We start from the raw sequence: 19073 nt of genomic DNA, 5'->3' as shown, positions 1-19073 counted from the left end.
GCGCTCTTCACTAGAGCTACAAACCTCAGAGCCCCAAGCCTCCCGCCCTGTAAGCACATCCACGCCACGGCTTCAGGCACCGCCAGGAAGAAGCTCCCGACTTCCAAACCTCATCTCCAGCCGCCTGTACCCACCCATCTCCATCTGCCAACTTGGCATCGCCACCTGGGTGTCCAAGGGCCATCTCACACTCAACATGCCCCACACAGAGAAATCTTTATCTCCCCCTCCCCCAAAAACACCCCCACGCCACGCCCCATCTCCAAACTAGTGTCCACTCGCTTACTGAGTGCCCCTGGGCAAGGCCCGCCTCTGCTCCCTCTCGGTCCCTGCCCAGCTGGGTGATGGAACCAGTTCGGGGACTTCCCAACCCGTCATTCATCCGTGGAAAAACAGGGGCTGCTGTTGAAAGGACAGACTCACACTGCGCGCCCGGGGAGATTCCAGTTGGCCTGGGGTGGGGCCCCGGTGTCCGTAGTTTATAAAAGCTCCTCGTAGGACTTTCATATAAATCTGAGACGCCCACCCTCACCCCCTGCCCCCATGAGCTCCGGTCTTGCCTCAGCTTCCCTATCTTCCCAGCTGCAATTTGAATCATTTATCTCAACAGCCCTGTGGAGTTAAAGGCTCTGATTATCCCCATTTTACAGATGAGGAAACTGAGGCTCAGGGGGACACGACTGGCCCACAGTCACATCAGAAGCAGAACCAGGACACTTGACTCCCTCCGATATTCCTGAACCCACACGAGGCCAGGCTGGCACTCTGAGTGGGAGACCATGCCCACCCCACCGGGGAGAGGCCGACGAGCCCTCCAGAGCCAGGAGCTGCTGTCTGTTTCCCTTCTGCCGCCCAACACACCCCCAAGGCCCCCAACGCCTCCCCAGATCCTGCGAAGTCTGCCCTTCCCCCCCGTGGGACATGAGGTCACCTGGGAAAACCGGCTCTGGGACCCAGGCTGACCCCAGCTGCGTCTCTGGCTCTGCCGGGGCCCGGCTGGGTCTCAGTGTCCTGAGCTATGACATGACACCTGCTCTTGGGGGTCACAAGAAGGATGATGAGCTTATGGCCCCCGATTTGAGGCCTCGGGTTGGGGTGTGAACTGAGTGTCCCAGGCAGGTCCAGGGCTCAGCCTCCGTGGGGCTGGACACGGCCGGGCTGGGCCAAGGTGGCCGCCCACTGCGGGGCCTGCCTATCTGCAGCCAGTGCGGCCTCACAAAGAAACAATAACAGGAAACCAGCCCCGGGGGAAGTGGAGCAGGGCCAGCTGGAAAACCTGAAGGGCGGCAGCCTCACTCGCTGCCGCTGCTGCCGGGTGTGGTGGCCCTCCATCAGTGGAGCTCCGCGGGGCTGCACAGCGCCCAGCCAGACAGACGGGCAGATTGGCAGACAGACGGGCAGATTGGCGGACTGACGGAACACAGACACCTCAGCCTGCAGCTCGGTGAGTGAGCGCTCCCAGCCCCGACCCAGCCCACCCATCGCCACGTGCCCAAGGCAGGAAGAGGTGCCTCTTGCCCTCATGCGGGATGGCTGCTGTTGGGGTCCCAGGGAAGACGGTCTCCCCCTGGCACAGAGCAGGACTGGGAAGTACCAACGGGCACCCTCAGGGCTGAGGGAGGCTGAGGACTAGGCTCTCCCCACGTAGACTCTCCCACTCGTGACTCCCCTCGGGGCCGGGCTCAGAGAGGGCAGGATGCCCAGCACGCCATGGCCTGACTGGCACCCCCGGGATGCCCCTTCCCCAGGGGAGAGGATTACCTGGGGCGTGTCATCATGCCCGCCCCGCACAGCTCTGTGCTGGGAGAGGGGCCCTGGAAGGGGAGCTCTGAGCCTCAGCCCTGCTGCGCCCCCATTTTCAGAATGGACAAGCTGAGGCTCGAGTCTAGGTACCTGAGGCCCTGCCTGTGGAAGCTGTGGGGGCCCACCCTTTCTCCCCTGACACCCAGATTCCCACCGCCCTCATATATTAGGGAGGCCCCTCAAAAGGGCTTGAAGGCAATGGCCTCGGGTGGGAGCCCAGCCCGGGGACTGTGGTCCTGGGCGCCGGTCCCAGCTCTACCACTCACTTCACGGTGAACTTTGGGAAAATGACTCCGTGTTGTCAAACCTCAGTTTGCTGGTCTGAACAGGGAGGACGGGTCTTTTTACAATCCACTGTGGGCCCTGGAGGCAATGCTCACTATTTACTACCACCAACCACCCAGGAGTTAGGCTAGCCTTGCCTGTTTCTCGGAGGAGGAAACTGAGATTTGAAGACGTTAAGTAAGAGCTGGGGTGGGGGGTTCGGACGAGGATCTTGTACCCCGAAGCCCAGGCTCTTTCTTCTCCGTGTCTCAACTTTCCCCGCCGTGAAACGAAGCACACGGTCTCTCCGTGAGTCGATGCCCGAGGCAAAGGGCACACCTAGTGGGGCATCTTTGAGAAATCGCAGCTGAATGTGCCTGCCACCCCCGAGCTGACTGTGGCTGTGGCTGTGGCTGTCATAACGGTTTTGGCCCCCGAGGCCAGTGGTCCCCAGCAGGTGAAGAGGGAGGAGGTGAAGGCAAGAGGATCTGAGCTCAGCCCTAGAACCTGGGGTCACACAGCCCTGCCCACTGTGGTGAGGGGCCAGGGGAGCCATCCACTGGCCTTGAAGGAGTTAACCTGCCCGCCCTGGAGTGGGGACCTGAGTGATTGTGCTGCTGAACAAGGGCCGGACATGGGGCAGGAAGCTGGAGGGGCTGTGCTTATTCTCTCCCCCGTTAGATGACTCACAGCTCTGCCACTGCCTCGGGACACAAGGTGGACACAGTGGCCACCAGCTCGGGGGAGAGCTTGGGCCCTTACCCGTGCGGACCATGCCTGCTCCATCCGTCACTTTTCTGCAACCCCTCGGCGGCCCTGAAGCTACTAAAAGAATGCCCATTGGACAGATGGGACCACAGAGGCTGAGAGAGGCTGAGTGGTCAGTCCCAGGTTACAGTATGAGGTAGAAGCAGGATGTGAGTGAGGCCAGCTCCTTCTGACCTCACAGCCCTACCACACTCCATAGTCAAGCCTGGAGAGAGGAGAAGTCGGGGAGGGTTGTACCCTGCAGTTCAAGCCATAGAAGCAGGGACCAGGATGAGCCAGGAGCCCTATAAAAGGAATATTCTAGGAGACAAGTCCTGACCTGAGGAGCTTGGCTTCTGGCTGGATACTGAAAAGCCCGCCTAACCAGGTCCAACATGATGTTGGGTGGAGAAATCATAGTAGGCTTCCTGGAGGAAGAGCAGGAGCCCCGTAGGACCACAATCTGATCCTCTGTCTTCTCTCTCTGGGACAGAGAATGAACCCAAACACCCCTAAACTCATTCAGGGACCTCCAGATTGCCCGTGAGGGGCCACAGTATAACAGTCAGATCCTGGCAGGTGTAGATATGAGAAGAGGAAGAGGTGGTGGTGGTGGTGGTGATGGTGGTGGTGGAGGAGGAGGAGGAGGAGGAGGAGGAGGAGGAGAAGGAGGAGGGGGAGGAAGGGATCAGGGGACGAGGCCAGGCAGGGCAGAGGATGAATGAGACTTCCTTCTGGAGAAGAGCAGAGGGGAGTAGGAGATGGACTCAGGGCAAAACCAGGAAGGGAGATCAGGTATGAGTTGGCCAGTCGAGTCCATAAGCTCTAGGCTGGAGGGAGGGAATAGAGGAGGGCCAAGACACTTACTGAGCACCTACTGCATACCGCGTTTCCAACCCATGACTTCATTCAATGCTCTGACTAGGGAGGCAGCTATTATTGATGAAGCAGCTGGAGCTCAGAAAGGGTAGGGCATGGGCCTCAGGCCACACAGCTCATGAGCGACTGGGCAGGTTCAAACAAGCAAGTGGTGGTGCGCACTCATTCTGTCGCCCCCACGAGGCCCTGAGGGTCCCAAAGCCAGGAAGCCCAGAGGAGGCTCGCACAGGCTCTAGGATGGGGGTTCCTCCTTGAAGCTTGGAGATGCCCCATTCGGAGACAGGGGCACAGGCCGGTGATCCTGGAGCCCAGAGATCTCGGCACAAATGTGTTTCAAACCACAAACTAGTTCTGGTGAACTGGTAGAATCTACTTTAAAGATTATATTGAGCCTGGCCAGAGCATCAACCCACGGACCCCAGGGTCTCGGGTTCAATTCCCAGTAAAGGGCACGTGCCTCAGTTGCAGGTTTGATCCCCGCGCCCAGTCAGGGCATGAGGAGGAGGCAACCAGTCGATGTTTCTCTCTCTTCTTTCTCTCTCTCTCTCTCTCTCTCTCTCTCTCTCTCTCTCTCTCTCTCTCTCTCTCTCTCTCTCCCCCCTCCCCACTGCCGCTTCTCCTTCCCTTCCACACTCTAAAAATCAATGGAAAAAATATCCTCACTCCTTGGGTGAGGATTGGGGAAAACATATTGTATTGAGGACTCAGGGGTCGAGTTCAAGTTCAGTGGTTGATTAGTGATTTCTACCAAGGAAGGGATGAGTGGCAACCCATGAGCTCCGGCCCTACTGCGGTAGGTGTGTGTTCATCGGGGACCCATAAAAAGGATAATCTTAATGTCCTCAAGGCTCAAAATCTTAAAGTTGGTGTGTCCCAAAATATGATGGCCACCAAATGGCTACTTGAGGACAGGGAGGAGCGTCTTTGAGTTATAGCAACTATCACACGGCTCTGACCACCCGAGGTATTGTCTGCAACTATGCCGATTTGTTTTGAAACCTGAGAGTGAGGGAGGACGCAGGGACAAGAACAGAACTGACGGCTGAGGCAGGAAGGCAGGCAGCAGCGGGGACACTAACACGTCAAGGTCCGGAGCCTTGACGTTAGATGGACGTTAGATGAAGTGGAGACAGACCCGGACCTGCCTGGTCAGAGACACTCGGCTGTGCTAGGTGCAGACGTCAATCAGAAGGCCTCACAGAGGAAGCGGCCTGGGGCTGGAAAAGAAGTACAGCATTCACTCAGGGGACACAGCAAGGAAGGGCATTCGGGAAGAGGGAACAGCCTATGCAAAAAGCCAGCTGGAGAGAGGAAGAGCCCTGTGCATTCCAGAACTGCCTTGTTCTCCTCAGAGCGGGAAGGGGCAGGGAGGTGGGGAAGAGGACAGCTGGAGGGGTGGACAGGGGTCACGCCGTCCTGCTGGGTTTTGACCCCTGGCTCGGGAGTTAGATTCATCCTGCAGGAGTTGGGGAGCCAGGGAGAGGGGTCAGCAGGGACAGTGGTCAGCAGGGGAGCGGTGCGGTCAGCTCTAAGCAGAGTCAGCTCTAAGCAGTGTGGCCAGTGTGGACAGCAGGGGAGAAGTGTGGTCAGTGTCGTCAGCTCTAAGCAGAATCCTGAGGGGAGGGGAGCAGGTCTGGGGCCCACACGAGCAGGTTCCTGGCTCAACTGAGCCACAAACCAGGAGAAAGCACTGGGAGCAGCTCAGAGCTTCCCAGTCCCACCCCAACACACACCCCATCCCCAAGGCTCCCAGGGCCTCACCCCGCGTCCTCCAGGGTCTGTGGCTGCTGATGCCCAGCTTTAAATACTGAGGCTTGAGCAGACAACTTGGGAGTCCCTGAAGGAGTTTGGGGATCCCTGGCTCCAACCTCTGCCCTGCACTGTGGTGGGGTGGGAGAGTGGTGGGAAGCGCTGCCAGGGCCACACAGGGAGCAGGGCGGCGGGGGGCGGGGGCGCCCAGCGAGGCCCCCTCCCAAAGACACACCTCCTGCATGCTCTGGCCCAGCCCCTCAGCCCTGACCCCGGGCCTTCAGGCTAGAGGCCAGAGTCTGCAGGAGGTTGTCCTGGGACTAAGTGTCCAGTCCCTCCCCGGCCTGGGCTGGGCCTGGGGCTGGGCTCGGCTGCCAGGCCTGGTCCCAGTGGACGCTGGGTGTGCTGGGTGGGAGCACGGGGGCCAGACCAGACAGCAGTGATCTCGGGAGCTGGTGTGGGCTGATCCCTGGGGACAGGGACGTGGACTTGTGCAGCCACATTTGAGGGTGCAGTGTATCCCCGACCTGAAGGCTCCCTCCACCCTATCCCCAAGGGCCCTCAGCTATTCAACAGCTACCCAAAACCTAAACTTAGTCCCTAAACCCTCAGGTTTGAGCAGGGCCCTGGTCAGGTCAAGGAGCAGGGTCCGCCCGATGTGAGGGGCAGACCACCCCGGGGCACCTGCCAGGCTGCCCCGCTGAGTGGCTCCCAGCTGGGTCCAGGCTTCCTCGGGTGGATTTAGCTACAAACAGAGCAGCTCCAGTCCCTCCCTCTGTGTCCTGTGACCCCCTAGTCCCTCCTTTTAAAGAGCACAGAGCCAAGCAGGTCTCACAGCCCCTCCAAAGCCAAACCCCAGGAACACGTGGGGGCCACGAAGAGAGAAGGAGCCAGGGGAGTTTTTCCTGATGTCCCACAGCAGCACAGAGAGAGGCAGGACCCCCCCTGGACTGCAGCCTCAGACCCACCAGGCCTCCCCGCTCTGCCCTCTCACGGCGTCCTGCATCCTCCATCAAAGCACATATCACAGGTGTGTGTTTTTAAATCCTCATCTGAGAATATTTCTCCATTGATTTTCAGAGAAAGTAGAAGAGAGAGGGAAAGACGGAGAGAAATATCGATTTGAGAGAAACACATCGATTGGCTGCCTCCTGCACGTGTCCCGACCAGGGCCCCGGGCCAGGGAGGGGCCTGCAACCGAGATACGTGCCCTTGACTGGAATCGAACCCAGGACCCTTCAGTCTGCAGGGCGACACTCTATCCAGTGAGCCAAACTGGCTAGGGCCATCTCCATTGGAAACTATAATTTTTATCAAATGTAGCATCCATCTGTCCCACTGGGATACGTTTGCTCCGTGTGTGTGTGTGTGTGTGTGTGTGTGTGTGTGTGTGTGTGTGGTCAGCGCCTGCCACAGCTGGTGCTGGATAAGTGTTTGTTGACTGACCGAGGGCACCGAGGGCCTGCCCTCACCCAGGAGTCCGTTTGGAGCTGCCCACAAAAGTCTCTCACGGGGCTCCAGGGATGGGCACCGTCCCAGATCCTGGTGACAGGAACACGGACGCGCACCTGGCCTCTGCGTGCCCAGCACCCACGTCTGAGCTGCAGCGCATCCTCTCTCCCCTCGAGGCAACTGTGACGCAGGTCCTCAGGCTGCTCGCTAGGAATTTCTGAGCATGGAAATCACTCCCAGTATCTACAACCCTCCGCGTATCTGTCACAACCAAACCCGCCCCGCAGCGCCTGTTCTCTCTGAAAACGGCACGAGCAACCGGGAGACATGCCTGCCAAGTCCCGGGCTGAGCTAAGTCCGACCCCGGCTGTGGTCCTGCCGGCACCTGCAGGGGTGCAGCCCTGGAAAATGCTGCTTCCAGCGGGGGGCACAGTCAATCCTGCCACCTGACTTCCTCTCCCTCAGCAGGAGGGGGAGGAACAATGCTTGGTAAAATCCTTCCCCTGGGCACCGTTGTTGACGGCCGAAAAGCAAAGGACACACATAAACATGGCTTTTCACCTGGAAAAGTCCCGCTGGTCCCACCGAGATTAGGTGCCGGAGGATTTAGAAAAAGATCTAGGCGAGGGTCTCAGAGTTGCTTGTCTTGAGCCTCAGTTTTTTCCTCTGTGAAATGGGGCTGAGAATTCCTGCTCCCTGGGGATGGTGTGAAATCTGAATGAGATGGTACCTGTGAAAGCCCAGCAAGGAGAACGGTTTATTATTATTTTTTTTTATTATTATTATTATTATTATTATTATTATCACTACGGCGGGGGCGGGGGGAGCCATAGGGGGGCGGTGACTGAAAGGCAGCCTAAACTCAAACCCTGGCTCCGCCTCCTGCTGCTGTGTGGCCCAGAAGGACTCACTCCACCTCTCTGAGCCTCACCTTCAAAATGGGGTTCCTGAGGACTGCATCACGGTTTGACCCTGTGCCATTGAGGAGGTGCTCAAGGAGAGTCAACCCCCTCCACCGCCCAGGCAAGGAAGGGCTGTCTGAGGATGCTACCCGAGGGTCAAGCATGGGGGATGGAGACAGGATTTTATAAGCCCCATCTCCAAGGTCCTGCCTCCTCGCTAACTGCTCGCTGACAAGGGAGCTGAGCACACAGACCTCCCCCGGCACCCCTGCAGGGGACACACGTGATGCGGGGTGACTCTGCAGGGTCAGTGCCAGTCCCGTGTGACAAGGGACTTCTCTTCGGGCTCATGTTCGGCCTTCACTGGACACGGTGTATCATTCGAAGGGAGCTTTCTGCACACTCAGAGAATGCCTTGTATGTGGAGCCAGCCAAGGCCTCCTGAGGGGTCGGTGACCCTGTGAGCCAGGGGACCGTGCCGGTGACTGTGGCCTCTGCTTTGTCTAAGTCCAGTGTGGTTGGTGGTGGTTTGGCTCCTGGCTGCTATCAGCCCTGGGACCACGAGCCCATCCACGCAGGCCCAGCAGAGAGAAAGCTGTGCTCCGCGTCACCGCGTCAGACAGGGTCCTGGCAGGCGAAGTACTGCCCCCAGGGTTTCAAATGAAGAGACCTTGTTGCCCTGGCCTGCTTTTCTCAGTGGTCAGAGCATCGGCCCTCGGCCTGAAGGGTCGTGGGTTCGATTCCAGTCAAGGGCACGTAACTCGGTTGCAGGCTCGATCCCCAGCCCTGGTCAGGGCGCCTATGGAAGGTAACCAATCGATGTATCTCTCTCACATCGATGTTTCTCTCTCTGTCTCTACCCGTCCCTTCTACTCTCTCTTTAAAAAAAAAAATTTTAAGAGAGGTTGACAGGGATACTTAGAGAGCTGGGCAGTCGGCTAAGGCAGTGGTCGGCAAACTCATTAGTCAACAGAGCCAAATATCAATAGTACAACGATTGAAATTTCTTTTGAGAGCCAAATTTTTTAAACTTAAACTTCTTCTAACGCCACTTCTTCAAAATAGACTCACCCAGGCCATGGTATTTTGTGGAAGAGCCACACTCAAGGGGCCAAAGAGCCGCATGTGGCTCGCGAGCCGCAGTTTGCCGACCACTGGGCTAAGGGAACAAAGGGGATACTGAGGCACATGGAGACCAGCAACACTGAGAGCCATTCCCGCCTAGGACCAAAGACACTGAACGGGGAAGGTTGTCTCCAGAACTCAGGGAGGGACTGAGCCGTGGAGGGACGGCTTGACAGGGGCTGTCACCATGGAGACATGCAGCCACAGAAAAAATCGGAGCCAGCACGGAGAGCCATAGGAAGAAGTACCTTGCTTCTCTCCTTCCATCCTTAGCGCCCCTGCTGGAGCCCCTACTGGCAGAAAACCAAAAGCCAGAGCAGGAGGCCCAGGAGCCAGCCCCTCCCCCGACACACACATACACACAGAGCAGAGGTCAGCAGAGGTACAGGGAGAGTGGATCTGGCAGGTTGGGGCCTGCAAATCCCCCAACAAGGTGACTGCACGTGAGGGAACAAGAATGGGGAGTGCTGCCCTAGCTGGTTTGGCTCAGTGGAGAGAGCGTCGGCCTGCGGACCGAAGGGTCCCGGGTTCGATTCTGGTCAAGGGCATGTACCTTGGTTGCGGGCACATCCCCAGTAGGGGGTGTGCAAGAGGCAGCTGATTGATGTTTCTCTCTCATTAATGTTTTACTCTCTATCCCTCTCCCTTCCTCTCTGTAAAAAATCAATAAAATACATTTTAAAAAAAAGAATGGGGAGTGCTGGGTGGGCAGCACCAGAAGGTCAGGGAGGATTCACACGTGTACGTTTCATCCTCAGCTACTGCTTATTGGCCACGTTGCCAATATTTTCTAATTCAGCCTAGAAACAACCCTGAGAGGTAGATGCGGGTGTTGCCTCTGTTCAGATGATGAAATTGAGGCTCAGAGAGGTGGAGAGTCTTGCATGCCGTCCCACAGTGACAATGGGGGGCCGCTGAGGTTCCGTGGACCACGGAGCCTGTGGTCACAGCGTCACCCTGCACTGTGGGAGCCCAGAGAGGCAAGATCCGGGAGTGGCGTGTGGCTGGGCTGTGAGGCAAGGACCAAGGACAATCCCTAGAGGAGGATATTTGGACTCAACTCTGAAGGACAAGTTCACCAAAGAGGGAACTCAGGGAGAGGGGGCACCTGTCCTGGGCCACTCCCTTCTCTACCTGCCTGCTCTCCTTCCTGTGCCAGTGGGGCAGGTCAGCGCCATCCACACACTGCAACCCTCCGCCAGCTGCTCTGGGCCTGCTTCTTCCCCCAGAATCATGCAGGCAATTTCAGTTTCCTCCCCTCCAAACGTGCTGCCCCCGCCCCTTCCCCCTCACCCCACCCCACCCCCCACAGTCTCCCAAATCTCAGGAAAGGCCCTGCGCCCCAACTGTTCAGGCCAGAGACTGGGAGTTTCCTGGACCCTTTCCATTCCTCACCCCTACAGCAAGTCCTGCTAACTCTACCTCACAAATGTATCCAGGCCTAGTCCGCTAGTTAGAGCATCGGCCCGAGGACTGAAGGGTCACCCGCTTGATTCCGGTCAAGGGCACGTACCTCGGTTGCAGGCTCGATCCCTGACCCCTGTCGGAGCACATGCAGGAAGCAACCAATCAATGTGTCTCTCTCACATCAATGTTTCTCTCTGTCTCTACCCCTCCTTCCACTCTCTCTAAAAACAAATAAATAAATAAATGGGAAAAAAATATCCTCGGGTGAGGATTAACGAAACAAAACAAACAAAAAAACCGTACCTAGTGGCCATCCCCTCCTAAACCTGGTCTGAGACATCATCGACTCTCACTTGCACCAGTGGCTGCCTCCCTGCTCATCCCCCCTCACTCAGCCAGGGTCCTCCCCGTGGCCAACTGCACAACCCAACTGCACTGGCTTTCTACAGCTGCTGTAACAGACCTCCCCAAACGTGGTGGCTTGACACACACACGAGTTCACTTATTTGTTAACTTATAATTCCGGAGACGGGAAGTCTGAAAGGGGTCTCGTGGGCTAAAGTCGGGGCTATGGTCCTTCTGGCGGCTCCAGGGAGAATCCAGGCCCTGCCCTTCCCGGCTTCTGGAGGGGCCCACACTGCCGGAGGCCCACAGCATTCCAGCCTGTTTCTGTGGTTGCATCTCCATGGCCTGATTCTTTCCCCTCCTTCATGGGTCGACCCACACCATCCAGCACAATCTCTCTAACTCCAGATCCTTAACTTAATCACATCTGCTGAAAGCCCTGCTATCAGGTATAGGTTCCAGGGATGAGGGTGTGGACATCTTTGGGGGAGGGACCATCACACTGACCTGGCCGCCTCCTCTTGCTCCCCACCCTTCCCCACTGCTCATTTCTATCTGACCCAGGGGCCTTTTTTTTTTTTAATCCTCGCCTGAGGCTATTTTTCCATTGATTTTTTAGAGAGAATGGAAGAGAGAGGGAAAGATACAGAGAAATATCAATGTGAGAGAAACACATCCATCGGTTGCCTCCTGCATGCGCCCCGACCAGGGCCCGGGCCAGGGAGGAGCCTGCAACCGAGGTACGTGCCCTTGACCAGGTACGTGCCACAGGCCGATGCTCTATCCACTGAGCCAGACCGGCTAGGGACCAGGGGCCTTCTTTTGAAACACACTATCCGCTTTTCTACCTCAGGGCCTTTGTACTTGCTGGTCCTTCTGCCTAGGACGTCCTTCCGTCTCCTGAATTCCTGGGGCTGATACTCAGATGTTGTCTTAAGTGTCATCTCTCTGAGTCTGTCCCCGGCCTCTCGGGCTCAGCCGCTGTCCCCTCTGCTGCAGCCTCCACTGTGGTCCCCCGGCACCTCTCATCACTAGCTGAGGTTTTCCTCATTCACTTATTTTCCAGGTGCTCCCACTACAGGTGTGCTCCCAGGGTGGCTCCTGTCTGTCTCGCTCACTGCTGGGCCCCAGGGGGCTCGATACCCAGCAAGGCTTGCACCCTGTCCTGCTCAGAGGCCTGAAATCGCTCCGTTTCTCACTTTCAATTCTGTTTGTTTGACTTTTTCTCTTTTGAGTCACTTCTCGCTTGAGGGAGGAAGAAAGAACCAAGACTTGTGGTTCCTTTCCAGGCAAAGAAGGAAATGACCCACCGGGCCTGTGTCCAGGGGAGAGGGTGGGACAGGGGTCATGCCCGCTGCCTCCCCTGAGTCAGGACCAGCTTCCTGGCCAGGATTCCCCACGTCCCCACATCCCTGCTCACTGCCTGCCTCTTTCCTGGAATGGCTGCCCTTTCCAAATCCTACATCAAAGGGCACCTGGCCTCTCCCACATCACCTGCCTCGTTTGTGACTAAGAAACGTGAGATGCGGAGGCAGGCGGGCCTCCCCCTGGGCACACGGCACTTGCATTCTGCGGCCTGCTCTGCCCCACCCCGACCCCAGCAGCCACTTCCTCATAGGCCAGTGGCTTGGGCGTCGGGTGGGGGCTTTGGCTGCTAAGGTCAGCAGTCCCAGAGGCCACGCGGGTCCAGAGCAGACACCCTCAGCCCTCTCGGAGGCCAGCCTGGCGCCAGTGTCTCAGGGGACATGTCACTAGAGTTTGGACATCTCTTGGGATGTGTGGAGTCCAGCCTCTCCCCTAGACCGCTGCAGGGGACAGCCCTGGAGGAGGCCTCCTTTCCAGCACCCCGCAAGCCCGCGTCTCTCTGGGCAGGAGCCCTGGTCCCACGACGACCCACCCGCTTTCTTGCCCCGAACCATCCCAGGGGTTGCAGGTCAGTGACAAGGGGACCCAGCAGGCAGGACCAATGGGGTCAGTGACGGCCAAGGTCAGAGCCTCCACCCACAATGGGGCAGTGGGGAAACCCCTCTTCCTGGACTTCTGGATGAAGCCAGGCCCCCAGCAATGGGTGACCCCAGATCCCAGATCCCAGTGCAGGCTGATCCGAGGGCGGCCTTCAAGGGCATCCAATCCGGGCAATGGCGGGGGCCCTGCGCTGAAACAGCCCCTATGCTTGGTTTCCTGTTCTCCCATCTTCATCTTGAAATTCTTAATAACTTTTGAGCCCCACATTGAAATTTTGCACTGGGCCCTGAAAATAATGAAGCCAATCTTGGGAGCCCAGACGGTCAACCCCCACCGCACCTCCCCCTCCCCCTTTTTTACTCATCCCTCAAACTCCCTTCATCTGTCGTCAACTGTCAAAATACTCTCTGTATCTCTGAGTCTGTTTCCGTTCTGCTTGTTTATTTATTTTGTTTTTTAGATTCCACACGTAAGTGAAATCATACGGCATTGTCTCTCCCTATCTGGCTTATTTCCCTCTGCACAATACCCTCTAGCTCCATCCCTGTTGCTGCAGATGGCAAGATTTTATTCTTTGTTTCTGGCCGAGTCATACATCTACTGTATATATGCACCACTTCTTTATCCAATCATCTACTGGACACTTCGGTTGCTCCCATATCTCGGCTATTGTAAATAATGCTGCAGTGAACATATGGATGTATCTGTCTTTTCGATTTTGTGTTCTGGGTTTCTTCAAATACCCACAAGTGGAATTGCTGGGTCTTTCTTTGCCTCTTGGTATAAATTGGCAGTTACAGAATAGTCATGGGGGAACATAGCTGATAATATTATAATTACTATGTATGGTGTCAGATGGGTAGTAGTTTTATCGGGGTGATCACTTCACAAGTTATATAGACGTCTAATTACTGGGTTGTACACCTGAAACTAATATAACATTGTACATCAACTGTTAACCTGAAACTAATATAACATTGTAGGTCAACTGTTAATTGAAAAATAAATAAATAAACAAAAAAAGAGAGCAGTAGGAAAAAGCATGAACCTTTGGGTCAGACAGACTTGGTTCACATCCTGACTCTGCTGCTTATCGTCTGAGAGATCTCAGAAATGTTACTAAACCTCTCTGTTCCTCCGCTCATCTATAACATGAGGGTTACAATTATACCTGCCTCGAGGGTTCTTGGGAGGATTAAATGAGATAATACAAAGTGCTTGGAACTGTGTTCCACTGTCAGCCCCACCACTTGCTCCAACGTGAACGTCGCTTCTTTGTATGTTGATTTTCTCGGTGTAAAAGGAGGATAACTGGGTGCCCACTGCATAGGGCTTAGGGAGCAGCCATCAGCATCAGCATCACCCTCTCCTCCAGGAAACCGTCCCGACAGCCCTCCTCTGGGCCTGCCTGTGGCCTGCGCTTGCTGCCACACCAGCACATGTGACATATCTGTGTCTATCTTCCCCTCCCAGACTTGGAGCTCTTCGGGGCAGGAACAGAGCCTGGTTCTGCTGGCATCAGCAGAGGGTGGGGATGAAGGAGTGAACAGATCAGGGGAGGTCAGGTATCCCTGGGGGCTGCTCATTCACTGGAGTGGTAACCCATATGCCCTGATGGCGTCTCCTCTCTTTCCCCAGATCTGTGCCTCCTGGGAAGATGCATTTGCCCCTGGTACTGCTGGCCACAGTGAGCACCTGTCTAGGCCTGCTGATGGCAGCTGCCACAGGCACTCACCCTGCCCAACTGGACACTCCCAGCAGGCTACCCACCCACCAGCGCCAGAAGAGACACTGGATTTGGAACCAGATGCACATTCAGGAAGAGAAAAACACCTCACTGCCCCATCACGTGGGCAAGGTAAGGCTCAGCCCAGAGCAGGAGAGGCTCGGCAGCACGTGGACCACAGTGAGGGTGGTGGTGGTGAAGATGGTGGCTGTGGGGTTGGGGGTGTCAGCTGTGAGGGTAATGGTTCTGGTGGTAAAGATGGTGGGGGTGGTAGAAGTATTGGTGTTGGTGGTTGAGATAATGAAGAAAAAGATGATGTGGTGATGATAGTGGTAATGATGATAATGGTGGTGACGATGTTGGTGGTAGTAATGGTGATGGAAATGGCGGTAATGATAGGGATGGGAAAGAGGAAGGTGGTGGAGGTGATGATAATGGTGATAATGGTGATGATGAAGGGGAAGTTGGTGGTGATCATGGTAATCATGGAGGTGATGATGGCAGTGATGTGGTGGTGGTTGGGGTGGCGATGATGATGATGGTAAAGAGGAAGGTCATAGTGGTGGTGGTGGTGGTGGTGATGGTAAAGAGGAAGATCATGGTGGTGGTGGTGGTGGTGGTGATAATGGTGATGGTAAAGAGGAAGGTCATGGTGGTGGTGGTGGTGATAATGAGGAAGAGGAAGTTAGTGGTGGTGGTGATAATGGTGATGGTGATAATGAGGAAGAGGAAGTTGGTGGTGGTGGTGGTAATAGTGGCCAGGAGAGTGATGGTGGTAGTGGTGATGTGTTGTTAGTGATGTGGTTGTGGTGGGAATGATGGTGAACGCTATGGTGTATTTCCTCCCAGAACTTGGTCTGTGGACCAAATATCACTGGTGGAAGGGCCACCCCAGGCATAGACTGAGATGACCAGTTCAGGGCTTAAGACAGAAGCAGCCAAGCCTGCCATAAAATTTTCCCATCTGAGAGGTTGGAAAACCTGGGCAGCCTTCTACAAAGCTGTGCTGGTGATCAAGTTAATCATCCAGGCCATAGTTTGCCAACCCTGGCCTAGGCCTTTGCACTTTCTCCAAAAAACCTTTCTCTCAGACTATCCCTCCCTAGTTTTCTGTCACCCTATACCACTCCCCAGATTCTAGCACACCCACAACAAGGTCCCTGACTGACACAAACCTGCCCTCCAGGGCTCCAACCCCCACTTCCTCCCTCTTTAAAACGTGCTCATCCCCAGTCACCTTCCTAGAACTCAGAGTGACAGTGAACTGCCTTCCTGTTTCACGTTGTTCCTGATGTCAGAGCCGTTCTAATTCAGAATAATAGCTCTGGCAGTGGATTTCACACACAATGACAGGTAGCTGGACTAGGTATTTTGAGAGTGTTCAGTGAGGAAAGCATTTCTTTCAAGTGCATAAAATCTCACTATGTCAGTTTCTTGAAATCTAAACATGGTTGGCGCCCTGACCGGTTTGGCTCAGTGGATAGAGCGTCGGCCTGCGAACTGAAGGGTCCCAGGTTCGATTCCAGTCAAGGGCATGTACCTTGGTTGCGGGCACATCCCTAGTGGTGGGTGTGCAGGAGGCAGCTGATCGATGGTTCTCTCTCATCGATGTTTCTAACTCTCTATCTCTCTCCCTTCCTCTCTGTAAAAAAATCAATAAAATATATTTTAAAAGATAAATAAATAAATAAATAAACAAACAAACAAACAAACAAACATGGTTGGCTACAGAAGTACCAGATCAATGCGCTGATGAGAGGAAGTATGGTGCCAAGCACGGGCGAGGCTCTGGGGAGACCACGGGGGGCAAAGATAGCATGGCTCCCATCCTTGTGCAGCTTGTGGTCTAAAATAGGGGCTGGCAGAACCAGCCCACCATGTGGTTTTATATAGAGAGATTTATGGGGACAGTCACATGACTGACACATTGCCGTGGCTGCTTTCACGCTTCGATGGCATGTTTGAGTTGTTGTGATGAAGACCCTATGACCTACAAAGCTGGAAATATGTGTTGTCTGGCCTTTTACAGAAACAGTTTGCCCAGCCTAGTCTCGGGGGATAGCAGACAGTAGGCAGAGAGCCCCGCAAACAGCACTGATGGAGGAGCCCTGTGGTTATAGAGAAACGGACTGGAGAGGACCCTGGATGGAGGAGGGTGCAGTCCGGCCTCCCATCAGCAATGCCACCGCAGCTGGGAGAACCCATCCACAGCCCCGCCAACAGCCAGCTGACGGTGCCCAGGGTCTAGTCTGGCTCCCACAAGGGACTGGGAAGTTTAACTCGCTCAGTGTGGCCACTCCAGGGGAAAAGACGCTTGCCCAGGACAGAGCCCTAGGAGAGCGCAGGCCCAGAAAGCAGAAGGTTCCTGGCTCCTGACGTGAACACTGTGTCATAGAGGGAAATATCACCAACCCACCCACGTCCTCTGTAATGAGATAACTGTGCCGTGAATCAGCCACTGAAGAGAGTGGCCGGCTCCAGGGAGATCTGCAGGGTGAGTCAGAGAGAATCGGCAGAGAGCAGGGGGCACCTGTGTCACACATAGCCTGACACAGCAGCCTTGGAGGGCTCACCCAAGGGCCCGCCGCGGCAGGAAGAGCGTCAGGCCTGCCGTCATCTGCCATCAGCGTTCACTTGGCACCTGGAACTGGGCTGGGGGACAGAGGAGCCGAATGCAGTACCCACCCCGGATAGAAGCAAGGGTACATGGGAGGGATAAGGACAGGGCCCCAAGGATCACCTCCTGACTCCCAAAGATGTCATCTGAGGGAAGGAAGTCCCTGTTTATCAAGGCCAGAGCGCAGCACCTTTGTTTACAGAGCTGGCTGGACAATGGGAGTGAGGCCTGGGCCGACTTCTGAATCCACAGATAGGGGTCAGCGTGGCTTTGGGCATTAATACCCTATGTCCAAATATACTGATCATTTTTTTAAAAAATATTGTAAGTAAACAGATTCTTTTATATGTTTTTATTGATTTTACAGAGAGAGAGAAAAAGAAAGGAAGAAAGGGAGAGGGGGAGAGAGAGAGAAATATGGATCAGCTGCCTCCTGCATGCCCCCTACTGGGGATTGAGCCTGGAACCCAGGCAAGTGCCCTGACGGGAATTGAACCTGTGATCTCTCGATGCTCAGCCAACTGAGCCACACTGGGCAGGGCTACAGTGGTAATGTTTAAAGGGAAGGGTTCCCCACAATCTACACCCTCAGTCTAATTATGGGGGAAATGCCAGACAAATTCCAACAGGAGGACATCCTACACCAGGCCATCTCTAAATGGGCAGGGTCATCATCAGAAACACTGAAAGTCTGAGGAATACTCACAGCCCAGAGGAGCTTATAGAAAGCTGATGACTGGATGTAATGTGGTGCCCTGGATGGGATCCGAGAACAAAAAAGGGGCATTCTGTAAAAACCTTAAAAATCTGCATAAACTGCGTACTTGGGTCGATGGTTATGTAACGGTATCGGTCCATTAATTGTAACAAAGGTACCAGACCGGTGTAAGATGTTAATAATAAAGGAAATTGGGAGCAGGAAGCACGCGCACTCCCTGCTGGAGGAAAGGAAAACAGAAGTGTGTGTTCAAATGAGCTCTTACGCAGAATTCTAATAGAACAGATCAAAGCTGACTCACGGCCCCTCACACCCTAACCACACGGATCCTAGCACACCCGTCAGAACCAAGTTTGGAACGACCCTTGTATCCTAACCCTGAGCAACTCACTCAGAGCCCCCGACCCGTCCCTTCAGGCCACCGGTGACAGAGCCTCACTGTTCATCAGACGACGCAGCCACTGGGCACAGGACCTCCTCATGGACCCCCCTGCCTGCCCCTGCACACCGCAGTCCTGCTCCAGGAAGCTCTACCACCTCCCGCTGCTGCCCTGCCTCTCTCCCTGCCTCCCACCTCACTCCCGGTCCCACGTCCTCACCTTGCAGACCCTTCTCTACACTCTGTTATATGGCTTCTCATCCCACCACCTCACTCCCGGTCCCATGTCCTCACCTTGCAGACCCTTCTCTACACTCTGTTATATGGCTTCTCATCCCACCACCTCACTCCTGGTCCCACGTCCTCACCTTGCAGACTCTTCTCTACACTCTGTTATATGGCTTCTCATCCCACCACCCCTTGATGCTGCTCCCCCAAGAAGTCCAATGACTGCACGTTGCTAAACCTTTCTTTCTTCCTTTTTTTCTTCCTTACTTCCTTCCTTCCTTCCTTCCTTCCTTCTTTCCGTCCTTCCTTCCTTACTTCCTTCTTTCCTTCCTTCCTTCCTTCCTTCCTTCCTTCCTTCCTTCTTTCCGTCCTTTCTTCCTTCCTTCCTTCCTTCTTTCCGTCCTTCCTTCCTTCCTTCCTTACTTCCTTCTTTCCTTCCTTTCTTCCTTCCTTCCTTCCTTCTTTCCGTCCTTCCTTTCTTCCTTCCTTTCTTTCTTTCTTTCTTTTTCACCCAAGGATATGTTTTCCATTGCTTTTCAGAGAGATAGTGGAAGGGAGAGAAGGAGCAAGGAGGGAGGGGGAGGGAGGGAAGGAGAGAGGGAGGGGGAGAAAGAGAGAGAGAGAAACATCAATGTGAGAGAGACACATCAATTGGTTGCCTCCCAACCTCGCCCCAACTGGGGATGGGGAGCATAACCAAAATATGTGCCTTTGACCAGGAATCGAACCTGTGACCCTTTGCTGCACAGGCCGACACTCCAACCACT

At 55.2% G+C, this 19073-nt stretch overlaps 1 protein-coding gene across 1 annotated transcript in view; it reads left to right on the top strand.

The window, feature by feature from the left end:
- The first annotated feature begins 1291 nt into the window (after positions 1-1291).
- The window catches only part of CDH5 (cadherin 5), a 35465-nt gene continuing 17683 nt past the window's right edge, over positions 1292-19073 (top strand). Inside the window, exons 1-2 of the mRNA XM_080643972.1 lie at positions 1292-1444; positions 14277-14496. Coding sequence (XP_080500098.1) covers positions 14296-14496 — 201 coding nt within the window. The 5' untranslated portion in view covers positions 1292-1444; positions 14277-14295. The remainder of the gene's footprint in view (positions 1445-14276; positions 14497-19073) is intronic.

This window comes from Plecotus auritus (assembly GCF_963455305.1).
Source record: "Plecotus auritus genome assembly, chromosome: 10".
NCBI lineage: Eukaryota > Metazoa > Chordata > Mammalia > Chiroptera > Vespertilionidae > Plecotus > Plecotus auritus.
Note: the sequence above shows the minus strand (reverse complement) of the source record. Positions and strands in the feature narration are given on the sequence as shown.